The sequence below is a fragment of the Macrotis lagotis genome, chromosome X (assembly GCF_037893015.1).
Source record: "Macrotis lagotis isolate mMagLag1 chromosome X, bilby.v1.9.chrom.fasta, whole genome shotgun sequence".
Taxonomy (NCBI): Eukaryota; Metazoa; Chordata; class Mammalia; order Peramelemorphia; family Peramelidae; genus Macrotis; species Macrotis lagotis.
Genome location: NC_133666.1, coordinates 86,655,725 through 86,675,626, shown reverse-complemented (window position 1 = coordinate 86,675,626; position 19,902 = coordinate 86,655,725). Strand labels below are relative to the sequence as shown.

At 39.6% G+C, this 19,902-nt stretch overlaps 1 protein-coding gene across 1 annotated transcript; it reads right to left on the bottom strand.

The window, feature by feature from the left end:
• Positions 1-1,399: 1,399 nt before the first annotated feature.
• LOC141498735 (mediator of DNA damage checkpoint protein 1-like) lies at positions 1,400-4,373 on the bottom strand. The gene is made up of 6 exons (XM_074201883.1): positions 4,290-4,373; positions 3,731-3,836; positions 3,079-3,453; positions 2,891-2,995; positions 2,556-2,672; positions 1,400-1,713 (listed from the first exon to the last, which is right to left on the bottom strand). Exons 1-5 carry the CDS (start codon positions 4,371-4,373, stop codon positions 2,581-2,583), a joined length of 762 nt encoding a protein of 253 aa, XP_074057984.1. The 3' UTR covers positions 1,400-1,713; positions 2,556-2,580.
• Positions 4,374-19,902: the final 15,529 nt, after the last annotated feature.

The window sequence follows — 19,902 nt, the reverse complement described above, 5'->3', positions numbered from 1 at the left end:
CAAGGCATTCAGAGGTCTTCAGGGCCCAATATACCTCCCTCCTTTCACAGTGATTGTAGGGGAAACTGAGGTCTAGAAAACGAATGGGTGAGATAACATACAGACTGATAAGTATAAAAGTGACAAGGGCTTCTGAGGTTTTAGAGTCCAAGAAACCCCTCTGGTCCCCTATGACTGTAGTGATAACTGAGGTTTAGTATGCTAAGGAACTTGTGGGAAATCACCACAGGCTCTTAGGTATAGAGGTGACATGGATTTCAGAGACTTGAGAGAACACGTCCCTTTAATGACAGTAGGGGAAACTGAGGCAAAGCAGACAAATCACCTTTATGAAATCACCCACAAGCTCCTAGGTCAAGCATTGACAAGGCCTTCAGAGACCTTAGAAACCAAGACAACCACTACTGAGACTTTAGGGGAAATTTATTTATGGAGGTTAAAAAGAGTTCTGAGAGCCTACAGATTCCTAATTATAGAGCTAAAGAGGTCATCGGAGGCCTTAGATGTTAAGAGACCCCACCAGCCCCTGTGAACATAGGGGAAACTGCAGGGACCTCCGTGAGAACACCCAGTAGCTCTAAGGAGAGAGCTGAAAACACCTTTAGAGGTTTGGGACTACATAGCCTCGAGATTATTAAAGGGGAAAATGAGACTTAGGGAACTGATGGGACCTGGGTGAGATGAGCAACAGTTTCTTAGACATTTAGCTGACAAGGCCGTCAGAGAAATTAACCCATGAGTCCTTCAGATTACTACAGAAAAAACTGGGGCCTAGGGAGACAAAGGAACCAGTAGGCACTCACAAGCCTAGAGCTCACAATTTCAGACTAAATCACCTCCACCTTCAGTGTGGCTGTGGGAAACTGACACCTAGGGAGTTTACCTGTGTAAGATCACATCAAGGGTTCTAGGACTAGAACTAATAAGTCCTTCAGAAACTTTGAATTTTGCCCTCTCAAGCATCGGCCTCGCTCATCCCATGATTTTAGGAGAAACTGAGGCTGACAGAAGTGAAGAGAACTGTGTGAGAGCACCTAGAATCTCTTAGGTATAGAAATAGAAAGCCCTTCAGAGGTTTTGAACAATAAAAGCTTCAGGTTACTGAAGGGGAAACTGAGGCCTGGGCAACTGAAAGACCTAAGTGACATCACCACCAATCCCTAAGGCACAGAGCTCTAAAGCCTGTCACCAAACTTAGAGGCTAAGACATCCCTCCCCCTCTCCCCATAGGTACTACAGGGAAAACAGGTCTAGGAAACTGAAGAGATTTGTTTGTGTTTGTGTTTGTGTGTGTTTGTATGTGTGTTTGTGTGTGAAGACCTTAAAATAATTTAAACTACAACTTACTATACAAATTAGCAAAATAAAAGCTGATCATCTTTGAAAACAATGTGCCCTTTATTAAAATCCATATGCCCTTAAGGTTTATATTAACAAGGATTTCAAAATATTAAGAAAACAAGTCCCTCTGTTAACTCAAGGGGAAATCTAGACCAACCAAACAAGTCATTCTAATCCCAGTGCCACTGTTAACTGCTTTTCTCTTCCCTAGAGAGGTGATTCCTGGGGACCTGGAGACGAAGAAGAATGAAGTGGTTTGGATGGCCTCCTCTATTCCCTTTGGGTGATTCAAAGGGTGCAAACAGGGACTGGGACTTCGGGGATTGGAACTTAAGCAACTTCAAGGAGCAAATCTGAGGAATCCTGGGCTTCCTGCAAAAATAAAATGGATAAGGATCAAAGAATGAATGGGATTAATATCTTCAAATTTACAGTCTATGAATTTGCTTTTGCTCCTCTGTAGTCTTTTCCCCACCAAAGTGGCAAATTTTCAAAGAAAAGAACCGTAAAAATTATCAGACTACTGATGCTGAGTGAGATGAGCAGAACCAGAGTAACACTACAACCTAACAGTAACATGGGGGTGAGGATCAAGCTCGATGAACTCGCTCATTCCAGCAGTGCAACAATCACGGACAATTTTGGACTGTCTGCAATGGAGAACAGCATCTGCATCCAGAGAAAGAACTGTGGAGCTTGAACAAAGACCAAGGACTATTACATTTAATTTAGGAAACAAAGCTGATGTCTTATTGTCTGATCTTGCAATCTGTTATACTTTATGTTTTTTTCCTTAAGGATATGATTTTTCTGTCATCACTTTTAATTTGAAGCAATGATGGAAACACTGTAAAGACTGGAAAACTGCCTTCTCTGGGGAGTGAGGGAAGTAAGATTAGGGGAAAAGTTGTAAAACTCAAAAAAAAAAAGCTTCATAATCCAAAAAAAATTTGTCAGGCAGTAGGGCTCCCACTTCCCCATGGCTGCCAATAACAACTCCTGACCACTTGTGTGGCAGCACTCCCAAAATTATCGGTCCTGCTTCTGGTCTGATCCTCATGACCAATCTGGCAAGTGAACAGGACTAGACCTCCCCACCAACTACAAACTCTTTTGATGTCTCTCTCTCTCTCTGTCCTAATATTCCACCTTCCTCTACACACTGTCCATCTCTATCCACTTTCTGGTACTGCTCTGTATGCCACTGGACTCACTCTTTGGCTCTTGTGTCTCTTTGTCTTATTGGTCAAAATCTTTGTCTTCATTGACTTCTACATCTGAATCACTGTTTCCATCTTTACCAATGACATTCTGATCCTTCTCAAGATGCCCTGTGAAGAGAAATGTACTTGTACCCCTTCCTCATTTTTATCTGTAACGTTTGTTCCCACATATAGATACCTGATCCTTCCCCTGTTAGAATGCAGGCGGAGCTAGTGGGATAGAGTCTTGTTCACTAGCTGAATCCTTGTTCGCCATCTCTGGCTGGCACTTTTCCAAGTGTGCTTTAGTCTATCTCAATGAAAACCCTCCACTTTTAAATACATACCTTCATCTTCCATGGAAGAAGGCTGAGTACCTAACAAAGGTGCTACACCTGAGGTCCTTTCAAAATTGCCTTCACCACTGGCATGTGAATGGATGATGCTATCATCTGGGGAGAAGAATAAACTTTGTAATTTCACATTCCCCAAGGTCTTCTTTCAACCCACCACCTTCCTGATATCTCAGATTTACCTTTAATCTCGTTTGATTCTTCAGCCTGCAAGCGGTGTCCATCCATCCTGTGAAACCTGAAGGGCTCCTCAACTGTTAGAGCCCTCTGGGGACAAGGAAGCTGGGGTGGACCCAGGTAGTGATACTGGCATAGCACTTTAGCAATGATAAACATGTCTTGGTCCCTCAACGGGTAGTTCACCCAAGGGTATAGGGGCCTGCGAGGACTGAGAAGACTTGAACCATTGAGGCTACCAAAATCATAAAGGACAGGTTCCCTGCTACCTAATGGAATCTCAATAATTGCATGTTGTCTGGAGATGAATGGAAAAGGTAGAATCACAGCAGAGTCTGATCTTCGGCCAATCACATTGAACCCAGGGTACAGCAAAAAATCTGGAAGCAAATAGGGGATGAGTTATTACTTCTACAATCAGAGATCCGCCCCATTCCTGCCCCTCACTGAATTTCTGATTTGACTTCCCACATTGTCCATGTCTCTTTTCTCTCAGGGGAACAATGAGGAAGATCCACCGGATTGTCCATGGAAAAGATAGAGAATACCGAATATCAAGGGGGTGGGGGCAACTAGGGACCATGAAATGAACAAATGACAGGCTTCAACACTGCCGCGACCATCCAGCCCTTTCCTGTGGGTACAAGACTCACTGACCTGTCTGAGAATATCGGGTCCTCCTGAACACATGCAGCCTCCCCACAGGCTGCTGATTCTGCAAGGTCAGGCGGTGCTGATACTCCATTCCTGGGGCGTCCATGACCTGAGCAGGGGAAGGGGAGAGGACCCCAGCCCAGCAGGAGCCTCAGTTAGTCAGACAAGGAAGCTTATAGCATTAGGAGGGGGCGGCGGGGCAGGGCACGCTCTTATTGGAAACAGCATCCCAGAAGGACACGGGAGAGCCGGGGAGAGCCGGGGAGAGCTGGGGAGAAGGCTTCCCTCCTGGGGAGACTGGGCCGAGGCCAGGATGGAGAGACCCTGCAGAGACTGCGGAAGAGCGCCAAGGCTGAGCTGTGGCCACACCCTCCCTGGTCGCCATCTTGTGGACAGTCATGGCTTCCCTTCCCCCAACACCAGGCCACCATAGGTGTCTGAAGAGACCCCCATATGTCCCTGAGATCCTCCAACGAGGTCCCCAGGCCTTGACCCATAAGATACAGACACAAAGAATACCAGAAATCCCCCCTGAGAAGACCTCCGGTCCGTAATGTTCTACCGTGAGGCCGCGGGATCCAAATGGCACACAGAGCAGCAGAGACAAGGAACCGCCTGGCCGCAGTGGATTCTGGTCCCTGCGCATGCTCCTCACACTACCTTGAGAAAGCTATGCGCACTGGAGCTCTGATGCTGTGATTGGCTCCTCCTTTCCCTCAGCGCCAATTCATCCAATGATTGCTTGACATGGGGAGCCGGGACCATTCATGCAAACTGCCCCCTTTCCTGTGCCTACTGGGCTTTCACTTGAACTGCAGGCTTCAGGCGGGGCAGGGCGGGGTGGGGTGCAGGAGGCTCCCCCAGGCCCCCCCCTGGCTTGGTGCAGCCTCCAGACTGGGGCCTTGCTGGGGGCGCCTGCTGGGCCTGGGGCACGAGGGACCGGAGCCCCCAGCCGCGGTGCTCCCTCTGTGACCCTGCTGAGGCCTGAGAAATAGGAGGGACGAGAGCCCGCTGGGAGGGCCGGGAGAAAGAAACGTCCTCAAGCCCCTCTCCCTGCCGGGGTTGTAGGGGAGGCTGGGGCCCAGGGATCCTCCGGACCTGGCTGCAGATCACCCCCGAGCTCTGGTACTGACAGGGTCTGCACAAGTCCTGCACACCGCTCCCCTGCCCACACACACTCACACACACACACACACACACACACACACACACACACACACACGGGCTGCAAGGGAAACTGAGGCTGAGGCAGCTGTTGGACTGGTAGAAGGTCACCCCTGTGCACTGTGAGGTGCATAGCCGACCAGGCCTCCAGATGTTTCAGCATCCAAGACACGGACCCTTCCCTGACAGTAAGGGACACTGAGGCCCAGGGACGAGAAGAGGTCACTGACAGGCTCCTAGACCCACAGCTAAGATGGCTTGGAAAGGTTTTAAACGACAAGGTGCTGTTTACTATGAAAACCAGCAAGTAAGCAAAAAAATAAAAAGCCATTTTGCTTTCAAAATAATGGGCAGACTTTATTATATAGCTATCTTATAATTGAAATATATTGTTTCATCTTAAAATCACTTGTAGCTTCCACTGTGAGTATGGCAAAGATTTTTCTTTTCTTTTCAACTTTAAGAAAAGGTTTATCATATTTTTTTCCAATTACATGTAAAGATAGTTTTCAGCATTGCTCGATACTGAGTTCACTCCTTTCCATCCCCAAACTCATTGACAGTGACAAATCTGATATGGGCAATACATGTGCAATCAAAATAAAAATATTACCCTGCTCGTCATTCTGTGAGAAAATTTGAAAAAAAAATCATGAGCAAGAGATGAATCAGAAACAGAATTTATTTATTTTTTAATTTAATTTATTTACACATTACCAAAATATTCTTAAGATTAAATATAATAGCCCCTCCCCCGCAAAACTATAAAACCTCAAGGAGAAATAAAGAAAAAGAAAGGGGGGGGGGGAAATGTGCTTCTGTCTGTGTTCTGATAACATCACTTCCGTCTCCTGCGCATTACATTCTTTATCATATGTCCAACATAGGAAATTGCTTCCATATTTTTTCACAGTTGCTGTTCATGATTGTAATTCCCTCCATCTGTACCTCCCCAATACTATCTATTATATTTTCTCTCTCCTTTCACTCTTTCCCTCTTCAAAAATGTACTGTGGAGCAGCAGAGTGGCACAGTGGACACAGCCCTGGCTCTGGCACCAGGAGACCCCAAGCCCACATCCCACCCTAAAGACTCAGATAACCACCCGGCCCCGTGGTCTCAAACAGGCCACCCAATGCCAGCACCTTGCAAAAAGTACGAAAGAAAATATGTCATATGTGACTATACTCTCCCATGTTCTACCCTCTCCTCTACCACCTTCATCCCCCCTCCCCTCTCTCTAACCCCTTTCCTCTCCTTTTCCCTTTAGATTTCTATACCATATTAAGCATGCATGTTCTTTCCTTTCTGAGTCATTTCTGATTCCTGATTTCTTGCTAAGTCATCAGCTTCCTTCAGTATCATTCTCCATCTGAAGGACTTATTTTCTTCAGACAGCTTTTTTATCTCCTTTTCCAACTGGACAATTCTGCTTTTTAAGGAACTCTTCTCCTTTGCCTTTTGATTTGATTTTCCCATTTGGATTAAACTGGTTTTTCACGTATAATTTTTTCAGTATTTTTTTGTACTTCTTTCACCAAGCTGCTGATTTAGTTTTCATGATTTTTCTGCATCTCTCTCATTTCTTTACCAAATTTTTCCTCCACCTCCTTTAATTGCTTTTTAAAGTCTTTGTTGAGCTTATCCCATAGTCTTAGCCCATTATCTATTTCTCTTGGAGGTTTTGAATCCTGAAGCTTTGATTTTGTCATCATCTGAGTATGTCTTTTGATCTTCCATGTGACTAAAGTAATTTTCTATGGTCAGATTCTTCTTTTACTGTTGTTTACTCATTTCTTCACCCCAAAAGTAATTTACAACACTTCAAATGCTTTTTGTTTTTTGGAGGTGATGTTCACCTCATTTGGACCTTTATTCCTCCAAGGTCTTATGATCTCTTGCATGTGCTTTGATATGTGTAGATGACCACATCAGTTCCCTCTGCCCTGGAGCTGTAAGGAGGGGTCTTGCTCAGCTATCTTGGTATAGAAGCCCAAACAATAACCTGGAACTGAGTGTGGGCAAACAGCAGAGTCCTGCCTCAGGGCGAGCAGAGATATTTTTCGTCTTCCCTGACCCCCTTACTGTCTGTGGGCTGTACTCTGGCAGTGCAGGCTGGTTTCTCCTGATTCTCACTACAGATTCTGTGACCAGTGCTCCTCACTCCACATTCATTCTGGTGTAGCAGAATTCTCTCACAACCCCTTCAAGCTGTTCCTGGGCTGTGCTGCAAACAGGTCTTTTTCCAACTCCTGGTCCTGGTGAAACACAACTTTCCCATGGAACTTCTAAGCTATCTTGGACTGGGAAAATGTATCACTGAGTCTTTCTGTGGGGTCTGCCCCTCTATATTTTGGCTAGAGTCATAATTTGACTGCTTTTGGAGTTTTTGGAGGAAGGAGTTCTCAAGAAATGCTGACATCACACTGTTGTCTTGGCTCTGCCCCCTGTCTAGGGGAGAATTTAGGGCTGTCCCTTGTGTTTCAGGGATCAGACATCTCTTTCTCAATACATGTGGAACTCTCTCATTCTCTTACAAAGGGCTACTCCTATGGCTGGCATTTTATGCAGCTTAAATCCCATTCTTTTGTAAAGGTCCCTTTTCAATCTCAGTACATCTCCCATCTTCTCTGGTTCAACTTCTTCCAACACTATAATTCCAGCTTCTATGGACTCAGACATCTGGATTCTGGATTTTCATCTTGGTCTAGGTCCTAAGAGCCCTTCCCAATTGAATATTTTAGTTTTACTTTCTATTCCAAAGTGATTCATTTAGACGCAGAACTTACCACTTGATTGAAAAATTTGGTTTTCTGAATGGTCAGGAATTTCTAGTATTTCTACTCAAAAGATACCTGAAAAGGCAGATATTCAGTGAACTAAGGATACTCACCAGCTCTTTTGTTCTTTGTCTTAATGCCATATTGTCCGGCGATGTATATTATGATTTCCCCTCCCCCCACAGTTTTTTAATGTATTGAATTGTTATTAAAATTCACATGGGACTCACTGATAAATGCTTTGGAAACATAAGAATTCTCCTTTAGGAGACATCAGGACCTATTTCGTTGGGGGTTTTGTCCCAATTTTCCCTAAATACTTTGTTATTAATAGAAAAGACAATGGTAGAGAAGAAACTTCAGGGAAGTTATCTTACATAGGTGGTTTAATGTTGGAGAGAATATTTTGGGGCAGCTACAAAATGGAAAACTCACCTTAATATTGAAGGTGTGAGATTGGCAGTGTGAGAAATTTTTGTAAAGCATCAGCATTGGACTGGTATGCCATAAACTGGAATAAATTATTAATGTTGTACAAAAAAATTTGACTTCTTTTTTTAAATTAACTGGAAATGGTCTATATTTTGGACAATTAAGAATCTCTCAGAAAAGAAGTGGTCCCATTTATGCTACTTTCCATTGAAAGATCTTTTCCAAAATAGAGGATTTCTGTTCTCAGAACCTTCCCAGCTATACATTTGGGTTTTTAAGGCAACAAACATCTTATTTTGAGTCTTCTCAATCTTATTTCCCTTTGTGGAAGAGTTGTCCTCCCCCACTCATTCTCTTTTAGATGGCAGCTTCCAAAGCATATTTTCTGTATGATTCTGTATTATTGATTCTGACAACTCCCACACTCAGCCACTGAACAGCTCACATTTTCTTGGTTCTTGTCATTCCAAACACTGACATTTCTTTCAGATCCTTCAGCTTCATCCTTTGCTGGACATTTGATTTGAAATTTCCTCCAGAATGGTATCTGGATGCCCAGACGTTCAGTGTTTTAACAAATTTCCAAGATATGAACCTCTAAAATATAAACACCCTCATATCATCTATACAAATACGATGATTAAGAGATGTAATGTTATTGTACACCCTAACAGCAACAAGGGGATGATGACGAACCTTGATGGACTTGCTCATTCCATCAGTGCAATTATCAGGGACAATTCTGGGGTATCTGCAATGGAGAATGCCATCTGTATCCAGTGAAAGAATTGTGGAGTTTGAATAAATACCAAAGACATTAATTGGAGGTGCAGGAGAGGTGCAGGGGTGCAGGAGGTGCAGGGCTCTGTCTACTGTGCCACTCTGCTGATCCACAGTACATTTTCGAAGAGGGAAAGAGTGAAAGGTGAGAGAAAATATAATAGATGGTAGTGGGGAGGAACAGATGGAGGGAATTAAAATCATGAACAGCAATTGTGGAAAAATATGGAAGGAACTTCTCTGATGGACATATGATAAAGAATGTGATGCACTGGAGACAGAACTGATGTTATCAGAACACAGACAGAAGCACATTTCCCCCCTTTCTTTTACTTTATTTCTCTGGTGGTATTATATAAACTCTTAAATATACCTTTAATTTAGGAAAAAAATCCTTTATCATATTATGCAATTCTGCTATCTCTTATACTTTATTTTTCTTCGTTAAGGATATGATTTCTCTCTCATCACATTCAACTTATATCAATATATACCATGTTTTAAGGACTAATAGACTTCCTTCTGTGGTGGGGGTGAGGGAAGGGTGATTGGGGGAAAAATTGTAAAACACAAAACAAATCTTAAAGAAAGAAAAAAAAAGAGACACAATGTTAATATCAAATAACATTATTTATTACCTGTTTTCCAGTATAATAATCCCACTAATTTCAGAATTGTAGTAATATTTTTTCATCCATACTATTAAGATATTTACTCAGCATTAGGTTGAGCTGAACCACGACCTGGATCTTCCATTGTAAGGGAACCAAGTTTCAACGGGCTTGATCTCAACCCTTTTGGAGGGACAGCTCCCAGGATGGCAGGTTTGCTACCTTGTTACATCAATGAAGGACACTTTATTCTTCCTCTAATGTATTTAATTTATTTCAGGACCTGATGTGACTACCTCATCTTTTGATATTCTTGGTTCTAAGTTTGCAGAAATTTTGCCCCACCAAATTATTATTATTATTATTATTATTATTATTATTATTATTATTATTATTATTACAATGTACAATGCTATTTTGGAATACTAATTTTTGAATCATATATAATGTCTTTTTATATTTCTCTTTATTGGGGTGGCTAGGTGGCGTAGTGGATAAAGCACCAGCCCTGGAGTCAGGAGTACCCACGTTCAAATCCGGTCACAGACGCTTAATAATTACTTTGCTGTGTGGCCTTGGGCAAGCCACTTAACCCCGTTTGCCTTGCAAAACACGAAAAAAAAATAAATAAAAAATATATTTCTCTTTATTTCATGCCTAGTTTTTGGCCAAAAAGGGTGAATATTCATTAGTATTAAAAGAAATATCACTCACATTCTTAATCAGCGAAAAGAAATGCTTTGAATTACATATCTTTTCCTGTCTGTTTGGGGATTTAGGGTTTGTTTGTTTAACTAGCTATAAAATAGTACTTCCACAGTCCCTTTTGGCAGTGTAGTTGGGTATCTGAAATTTTCTTTTAAATATTTACCCTTGGGTAATAAAAATTGCATTGTGATAAAGAATGATAACATATCCAAAGCATCCTTTCTTCTTCTGTTTTTTTTTTATTATAAGGAGAACATTACTAAATAGTTCAATTAAATAACATATATATATATATATATATATATATATATATACACACACATATTTAACATGCACATTTTTGAAAATAAATTATGTTTGATGAAAACTGATATTTTCCATTTTAGGGACCCTTGCAGGGCAGAAAATTTAGGTTCTCAAACCACTTCCAGCTATCATATAGGATAATTTTGGGAATCCACCATATTTCTTTTCTTCTTAAATTTATTTAAGGCAATGGGGTTAGGCAACTTGCCCAAGGTCACACAGCTAAGCAATTATTAAGCGTCTGAGGCCAGATGTGAACTCAGGTCCTCTTGATTCCAGGGCTGGTGTCCTATCCACTGTTCCATCTAGCTGCCCTGAACCCTCCACATTCTGATTACTTTTGTTCAAATGCCTCTCTTTGCTTTGTCATCCCTTTTTGTATGGTCGTCTACCTGTCTCATTGTTTTATCCATGATTACTTTCAGGCATCAAATTCAGCATGAGAAAATCTTACCTCTTCAGCTGAGTACCACATTCAGGTTCTGAATTTATCCCACTTTCTAAGATCTAAAATGTCTACTAACTTTCCTACAGAGCTTCTAAGGCATCCTCAAGTTCAGGTGTCCTCCAATATTTTCTTTAAGCTCATAAATTCTGGGTATTTTGTTTTCTGTCAGATCTGATATTCTGACATCTCTGTCCTATCCAGGTTCTTACATTCATAATTTATATTCTAACATTCTGTTAAGCTAACATTCTGTTAGCTTACATTGATGACTTCCCTTATAACAAGGAATGTACTTATTCAATATTCCCTGCAACTTCCAATATACTGCCCCAGACATCATGTCTTAAGACCATAAGTGTGAGTTTTGAAAGGCATAGCTTCCTCAGCTATATGATGTTCCTTTTATTCTTTTTTTCAATTCTTTTTGCTTTCAGTACACTTCTCTTCTTCCTTATAAGTAAAATAACTTCAATTTACAAATCCTGTGCTTTTTTTCTTCCAACAACTTGATATCTATTCTTTTCCCCAAAACACTCCACAATCATTATCATTAAGGGGAATATCAAGACCTGTCCTAGTGAAGAAGATATTTCAGGATATTACAAGTTTTTATTTTTTTCCTTATTACTTTAAGGAGAAGGAGGCATTGTCATGGCACTTTTCAGAATTATCTAGGTATTGGAAGACCTCTGTTTTCATTTAATGTACCATTATTGTGTCTGATATAAAATATATAGTATGAATAAATAAACTATTGGAAAAAGTTACAGTGACTTCTTGGTTTTTTAAATTATCTGGTTCTTCCCCATACTTTGGTCCACTGAACACATACCCAAGCATCTTTCTTCCTAGCCTTGTTGTTTCGCCTACCAGAACTGACTATTTACCACTTCCTGGAAACCCCACTTCTGACTTAGTCTGCCTTCAAGGCCCTTCTGACATTCTGTATTATAAAGACTCTTGTGGTTTTAATGTCCCTTGTTCTGTTACTTCTGTCATTCTCTTCTCCATGGATCCTACCAATCCTGACCTTCTCAGTTCAGGATCCCACTGACTCTGGAAATTTCTTTTCTTAAGATCTAGACATCTCTCACAGTCTATCTACTACAATCCTTACCAATGCTGTTATAACAAGTTCTAGTATCTCCTCTTGATTTGGAAATTCCACCCAACTCAGAAAATGTCTATTCTAAGTGACCTCCTAGTTCTGACATTTTGAATTCTATGTTCTGAAATTTCCTTCAAGCCCAGATATTTCAGAATTTAACTGCCCTCCCTGTACTTGAATTCCATAAAGATTAGTTTTTGATAAAGACATCTACTGAGTAATTTGGAAAAATAAAATCAAGATGCTGATTGTTCAAAGTGGAACCAAAATGACATCAGTATGTCAGGACACAAATGTGTTCATTTGTGGATCAGACTAAAATGAGCTCTGAAGGCTGTATCAGAGATCAGACACAAATTATCCATATGAACAATTGGAATAGAGAAGTCTTTCAATTTATATGTCTCAGTATTCATTTGAAATACTCCAACTAAGCTTTGCTCATAGAGCACAACACCTACTTTCATGGGGACATGCCATGCTGAGATGTCCTGTGTCCATGTCTCCCGTGTCTCACAAACAATTCCAAGGTTCTTTGGCACAAAGTTAGAAATCTCCTGGAGCTTTTCCAGAAATAAGTTTAAATGAAGTCTCTAATTAGATCCTAAAAGGACAGAGTCCACCAAAAAAGAAAATGAAACCATTAAGTACCTGGAGGAACTTCAGGTAAATGTCTGTTGTTTGGGTAAAAGGGGGAGTATAGTCCAGTATAGATGGGAGAGCTAGGAAACCAGGGAAAGTCTTTTTGTCACATCAAAGAAAAGGTCCTGGTAGAGCTCCATGAGCACTGAGGGCCTCATCCCTAGCTGAGAGAACAAGGATTTAAGCCCTGGGAAATTGTTGAAGAATTGGGCTACCCTAGCATAGGGAGCAACCTGGGAACATCAGAAATATCAGAATGGAAAGTCAGGCATCAGGAACCAGGTTCCCAAAATAATAATAATAAAAAAAACCCAACTTGGTATTATTTAGCCTAGACCATAAGAACAGAGCTCAATTGATAAAAGGACCAAAAGTCAAAAAAAGTGCTAACCACTGACAGCTACTATTCTGATAGAGTATTAAAAATTCCATCGCAGAAGAAGAAAACAGGGACAAAATGCCTAACAGGGAAGTCTCAAAGGGGTTGAAGAACTGATTTTAATTAAAAAAAGGTCACTCTGAAAATCTAAAAAAGGATTTTCAAACAGAAGAAGAGAGGAAGAAGGAAAATGGAGAAAAGAAATGACAGTTATACAGCAGAATTATGAAAAAATCCCCAAAGAAAACAATTATTTTAAAAATAAAATTGTTCAGTTAGAAAATAAAACTAACCAAACTTGAAATGGAATCAAACTGAAGAAAATAAAATTTTTAAAACTACAATTGGAAAAATGGAATCAAATGACTCTGTGTGACAACAAGTTTGCATCAAACAACACTCAAAGGCTGAAAATTACCTCTAAGGAAAAATAACTGATCTGGAAAAAAAGATCCAGGAGAGACAGCTTACAAATTATTGGTTTACCTGAAAACCACAATCAGAAAAAGTGCTTGGACAATAACATGTGGTAAACTATCATGGAAAAGTCCTCAAATAACTTAGAAGAAGAAGAAAAAAATAGTCTTTAAAATAGGCCATCAATCACTCCAGAAAGAGATCCAAAGTAAAAACTCCAAGCAATTACAGTAGTCAAATTTCCGATTTCTTAGCTAAAAGAAAAAAACTGCAGTCAAAAAAGAAGAAAATTACATAAAGGAGCCACAGTGAGAATAAAACAAGACTTATCAGTTTCATTTATTTATTTATTCTTATTTTGTACAAATAATGTTTTTTATATATCACTAAATCTTCTTGTTTAATAGTAAACATAACGCCCCCTCCCCTCCAAAAAATATAGACCTGCATGAGCGATAAAGTAAAAGTGAGAGAAAAAATAAAATTAAAATAAAAAAATAATAATAATTGTAGGTATGACCAGGTTGCACAGTGGATGGAGCACTGGCCCTGGATCCATGAGCACCCAAGCCCAAATCCAGCCCCAGACACCCAATAATCACCCAGCTGTGTGACCCTGCACAAGCCATCCCAACCCCATTGCCCTGAAAAAAATTTTAAAAAATACCCAAAATAAAATAAAATAGTATTAATGATACTAGGGGTGGCTGGGTGGCAGATAGAGCACTGGCCTTTGAGGCAAGAGCACCTGGGTCCATATCCGGCCTCAGACTTCCAACAATCACTTAGCTGTGTGGCCGGAGGCAGGTCACCCAGCCCCATTTGCCCTGCACCCCCCCAAATAAGAATAATAAAAAATGTGCTTCAGTCTGTGTTCCAACACCACCAGCTCTGTCGTGGGTGGATCATATTCTTTATGATAAGTCCATCACAAAAGTTACTTCCACTTATTTCCACTGTTGCCTTTGCTGATCACAACTCCTTCCATTCGTACCTCTCCACTACCATGTATTATATTTTCTCTGTCCTTTTACTCTGTCTCTGCTGTAGGGTAGCTGAGTGGCACAGCAAACAGATCCCTGGCCCTGGGGCCAAGAGGCCCCTAGCCCACATACCATTACTTAGGCCCAGCATACACCCAGCCCTATGGTCCTAGACAAGCCATACAATCCCAGCCCCTTGCAAGAAGTAAAAAAGAAAATGTGTTATATCTGACAACTCTCCCCCCATGGTCCATCCTCTCCTCCATCACTTACATCCCCCCTCCCCTATCCCCCTTCTCTCCTTCTTACTCTAAATGCCTATACCCCATTGAGTATATATGCTGTTTCTTCTCCTAGCCACCTCTGATGAGAGCAAAGATTCCTCATTCTCCCTTGCCTTCTCCCCTTCCATATAATTGCAATAGCTCATTGTAATAAAGAAAAATCTTATTATATGAAGTATCTTAGCCTATTACTCCTCTCCTTTCTCTTTCTCCCATTACATTTCCCTTTTATCTATTGACTCCATTTTTACACCACAATGTATCTTCAAATTCAGCTTTCTCCTGTGCTTCAACTATAAAAGCTCCTTCTACCTGATCTATTAAATGAGAAGTTTCATATGAGTATTCTCAGTATCATTTTTCTATATGGAATACATGTAGTTCATCATCATCATCATTGAGTCCCTCATATTTTCCCCTTTCCTCCACTCTCTATGATTCACCTGAGTCCTGTATTTGAAGATCAAACCTTCTGGTCAGCTCTGGCTATTCCAAAAAGAAAATTTGAAATTCCCCTGGTTCATTGAAAATCCATCTTTTTCCCTGGAAGAGGATGTTCAGTTTTGCTGGATATTTGATTCTTGGTTGCATTCTGAGCTCTTTTGCCTTCTGTAATATTATATTCCAAGCCCTACAGGCTTTTAATGTAGTTGCTGCTTAGTCCTGTGTGATCCTGACTGCAGCTCCATGATATTTGAATTGTGTCCTTCTGGCTGTTTGTAATATTTTCTCTTTGACTTGGGAGTTCTGGAATTTGGTTATAATATTCCTGGGGGTCGTTTTGTTTTTGCATCTCTTTCTCAGGGAGATCAGTGGATTCTCTCCATTTGTATTTTTCCCTCAGCTTCTAGGATATCAGGGCAATGCAAATTTCCTGTAATAATTCTTTGAAAATGATGTCAAGGCTCTTTTCCTGGTCATGACTTTCAGGTATTGCAATAATTTTAAAATTATCTTTCCTAAATCTGTTTTCCATATCAATTGTTTTTTCAATGACATTTTTCACACTTTCTTCTAATTTTTCATTCTTTTGCTTTTGAAGTATTGTGTCCTGATTTCTCGTAAAATCAGCAACCTCCTTTAGTTCCATTCTGTGTCTGAAGTATTTGTTTTCCTCAGAGAGCTTTCTTATCTCTTTTTCCATCTGGCCAATTCTGCTTTTTAAAGCATTCTTCTCCTCAATAACTTTTTGAACTGTTTTATCCATTTGACCTATGCTGGTTTTTCACATGTTATTTTCTTCAGCATTTTTTTTTTGGATCTCCTTGACTAAGCTTCTAACTTCTTTTTCGTGGTTTTCCTTCATCTCTCTCATTTCTTTTCCAAATTTTTCTTCTATCACCCTCACTTGATTTTCAAAGTCTTTTTTGAGCTCTGTCATAGCCTGAGCCCAATTTCTGATTTTCTTGGAGTCTTTAGATCCAGGAGCTTGTACTTCCTCATCTTTAGATTGAGTGTTTTGATGCTTCTTGACTCACAGGCAAAGTATTTCTCAATGGTGTTCCTCTTTTCTCTGCTTACTCATTTCTCCAGCGTGTGCTTGGTTTTGGGGTGCTTCCTGAGCTTTTGATTATTATTGGGACACCCCCACAAGGATCTCAGTGTGTGAGGCTCTGTCTTCTCTCTTGGTCTGTGAATGACCATAAGTGAACCCCTTGGCCATGGGACCAAGGTGGGGGGCCCCTGCTTACGTAAGGGGGGTCTAGACTGTGATCAGGATTCAATTGTGGTGAGAACCCCAGAGTCCTGTTCCAGGGACAGAGGAAGACCTTGGAAGTCTCTCTCCACTCCCCTTCCTAAGCTCAGCACGCATGCCCTGGGGGCTCCTGCTTACCTTCTCTGTCTGCTTCCAGATCCTGGATCTGGGCTGCCATGGCCATGCTGCTTGCTGTGTGCCCTGAGGGCTGGGGTTCAAGTGCTTGATCTGGCAGAGGTCCCCCTGCTGTTCCCCCAAGTTGTGCTTGTTACTCCCCAGGGGTGCAAGTCAGGAACTGCCCCTGCTGCTGTGAGCCGGGGCTCCCAGTGCCCTGGGGCTGCCTCCAGGAGCCTGAAGTTCCTTTGTTCTAGCAGGCTACTCCACCAACCCCATGGAGCGGAGCCTTTCTGCTCTTTTCCAGGTTACCGTGGACTGGAGAACTGACTCACTGTATGCCTCTGTGGGTTCTGTCTCTCAAAAATTTAGTTAGAATCCTTAGTTTATAAGTTTGGAGTGAGAGCACATAAGAAATGATCCTCTCTTGTTGCCATCTTGGCTCTGCCCCCAAGACTTATCAGTTTCAACAATAACAAATTAGAAGGCCTGAAATATGATATTTTGGAAGGCAAAGGACCTTGGATTACAACCAAGAATCTAGTGCCCTGCAAAATTCATCACATTCTTTCAAGGAAAAGGTAACCTTGCTAAAAAGTTGAAAACTTTCAAACTTTATCCGATAAAAATACCAAAACTGACCAGAAAATTTGATTTTCAAATAAAAGACTCAAGAAATGTATAAAACAGTAAACAAATGGAAGAGTGGGAAATGCTAGTTAATTCTGTGGAATGATGTTTCTCTTAGGACAGTTGAAAGACAGTATAGACAGAAGATGGTATAAATTGAATGTGATGTGATGAAATTTTTAACTCTTCAAGGTTGTATTCCTATTGGGACAAGGCAAGGGAGACAACATACAAAAAGGGAGTGTGGATATAAATTCTCTGTGAGGTGGTCAAAATACATAGCTCTTGAGTGTTGTATTTATATTGGGTCAGTTGGAGGAATTATTTTTGAAAAGTGTGTGTGAATCATATACATAGAAATGCAGATGATTTAGGTGTGTTCATCTTATATCCTATGAATTTGTTAGTTATATCAAGTAGTTTTTAAGATGAGTTTCTAGAGTTGTTTAAATCTACCATCATTTCATCTGCAAAGAGTGAAAGTTTTGCTACCTCACTGCCAATTCTATTTCCTTCAATTTCATTTTTTCTATTACTGATGAAGCTAATATTTCTAATTCTATTTGAATAGTATTGATGATAATGGAAATGTTTGTTTCACTCTGATCTTATCAGAAATTCTTCTAGTTTATCCCCATTACATAATGTTTATTCTTTTAAGGAAAATTCCATTTATTCCTATACTCTCTAGTGTTTTTCATGGGAATGGAATTTGCATTTTGTCAAAGACTTTTTGAACATTCATTGAGATAATCATATGATTTCTGCTGGTTTTGATATTCATATGTTCAGTGATGTTGCATGTTTTCCTAATATTGAACTATCCCTGCTTACCGGGTATAAATTCTACCTGATCATGGTGTATTATTATAATGATAATTTGCTGTCATATCTTTGCTAAAATTTTACTTGAGATTTTTGCATCAATTTTTGCATCAATGTTCATTAGTTAGATTGTTCTGTAATTTTCTTTTTTGTTTGTTTGTTTTGACTCTTCCTTATATAGATATCAGCATCATATTTTTGTCATGAAAAGAATATGGTAGAACTACATCTTCTTCTATTTTTAAAAATAGTTTATGTAGACTTAATTGTTTCTTAAAAGTTTGGTAGAATTCATTTGTAAATCCATACAGACCTGGAAACTTTTTCTGAAGTAATTTATTGATGGTTTCTTCAATTTCTTTTTTTTCTGAAATTGGGCTATTCAAGTATTCTATTTCCTCTTTTGTTAATCTGGGTAATTTGTTCTTATACAAATAAGCATCTATTTCACTCAAGTTATCAAATTTATTGACATACAGTTGGGCAAAATAGGTCTGCATAATTTCTTTAATTTCTTCCTCATTGGTGGTTAGTTCATCCTTTTCATTTTTGATACTGGTAATCTGGTATTCTTCTTTCTTTTTTCTAAATCAGAATAAACAAAGTTTTGCTTTTTATTGTTTTTTATAAAATAAATTCAGTTTTATTTATGTTTTCTAACTTTCACTTTTATTAATCTCTATTTTGATTTTCAGAATTTTTAATTTGTACTTAATTAGGGATCTTTAATTTGATTTTTCTTGCATTTCTAGTGGCATAAGCAACTCTTTGTTCTTCTCTCTCTATTTTATTCATATAAGCATTTAGAGATATAAAATTTCCCCTCAAATTTGTTTGACTGCATCCCATAAATTTTGGTATGATTCCTCATTATTATAATTTTCATGAAGGAAGTAATTAGTTCTATGATTTGTTGTTTGATTGACTCTTTTAAATAACTTTAAAATTAAGTTATTTAGTTCCCAATTAATTTATGGTCTATATTTCCCTTCTATGACTCTTTATTACATGCAATATTTATTGCATCATAATCTGAAAAGCATGCATTTATTATTTCTGCTGATGTAAGAATGCTCATAGCTCTCAAGAAATACTCTTCTATCAGCACAATTGAAAGGTGTATATTTTGATAGAGTAAATGGATACAAGAAAGGTATAAAAATTAGGACATAGGAAAAGAAAAAGAATTATGATGGGATAAGAAAGCAGAGGCATTTTAAGAGAATTTCATTTCTAATGGGACTGTTGAGGGTATTAGTACCTGGAAAAAGGATGCAGGTATGAAATGATTATTATGTGATGAGGCTTCTAAATCAATTCATCATTCAGTCAACTTTTGAGAACTGTTATTCTATTAGGATAGATAAAAAGAATAATTTTTGACAGAAGGTATGGGTACAAGAGCTATAAAACAACTAAGACATGTAAAAGAGAATTATATAGGGCGAAGGAGGCACTACAGTTTAAATAACACCACAAGTTATGAGGCACAAAGGACCTATTATAGTAAAAACAAAGAAGGGAGGATTTGAGTACTCCATAAATCTTACTCTGAATAGATTTGGCTGAAGGAGGGAATACCATACTTTCTCAAATGAGTTTAGAAATTTCTCCTACCCTACAGGGAAGTAGAGGTGGGAGGGGAGATGAAGGGGAAGATGAGGCTGATAAAAGGGAAGGGGTAAGTAAAAGTAAAGGTAAGGGTAAAGTAAAAGAAAATGTAAAGTAAAAGTGACAAAAATGGAAGAGAACTGATTGAAGAAAGGGCATATTGAGAAATGCAGCAGTTACAATGGAAACATTGATAAGGAAGGAGAAGGGGAAAAGAAAGTAAAGTTCTAAGAGGAGGAAGATTGAATGAAGGGAAA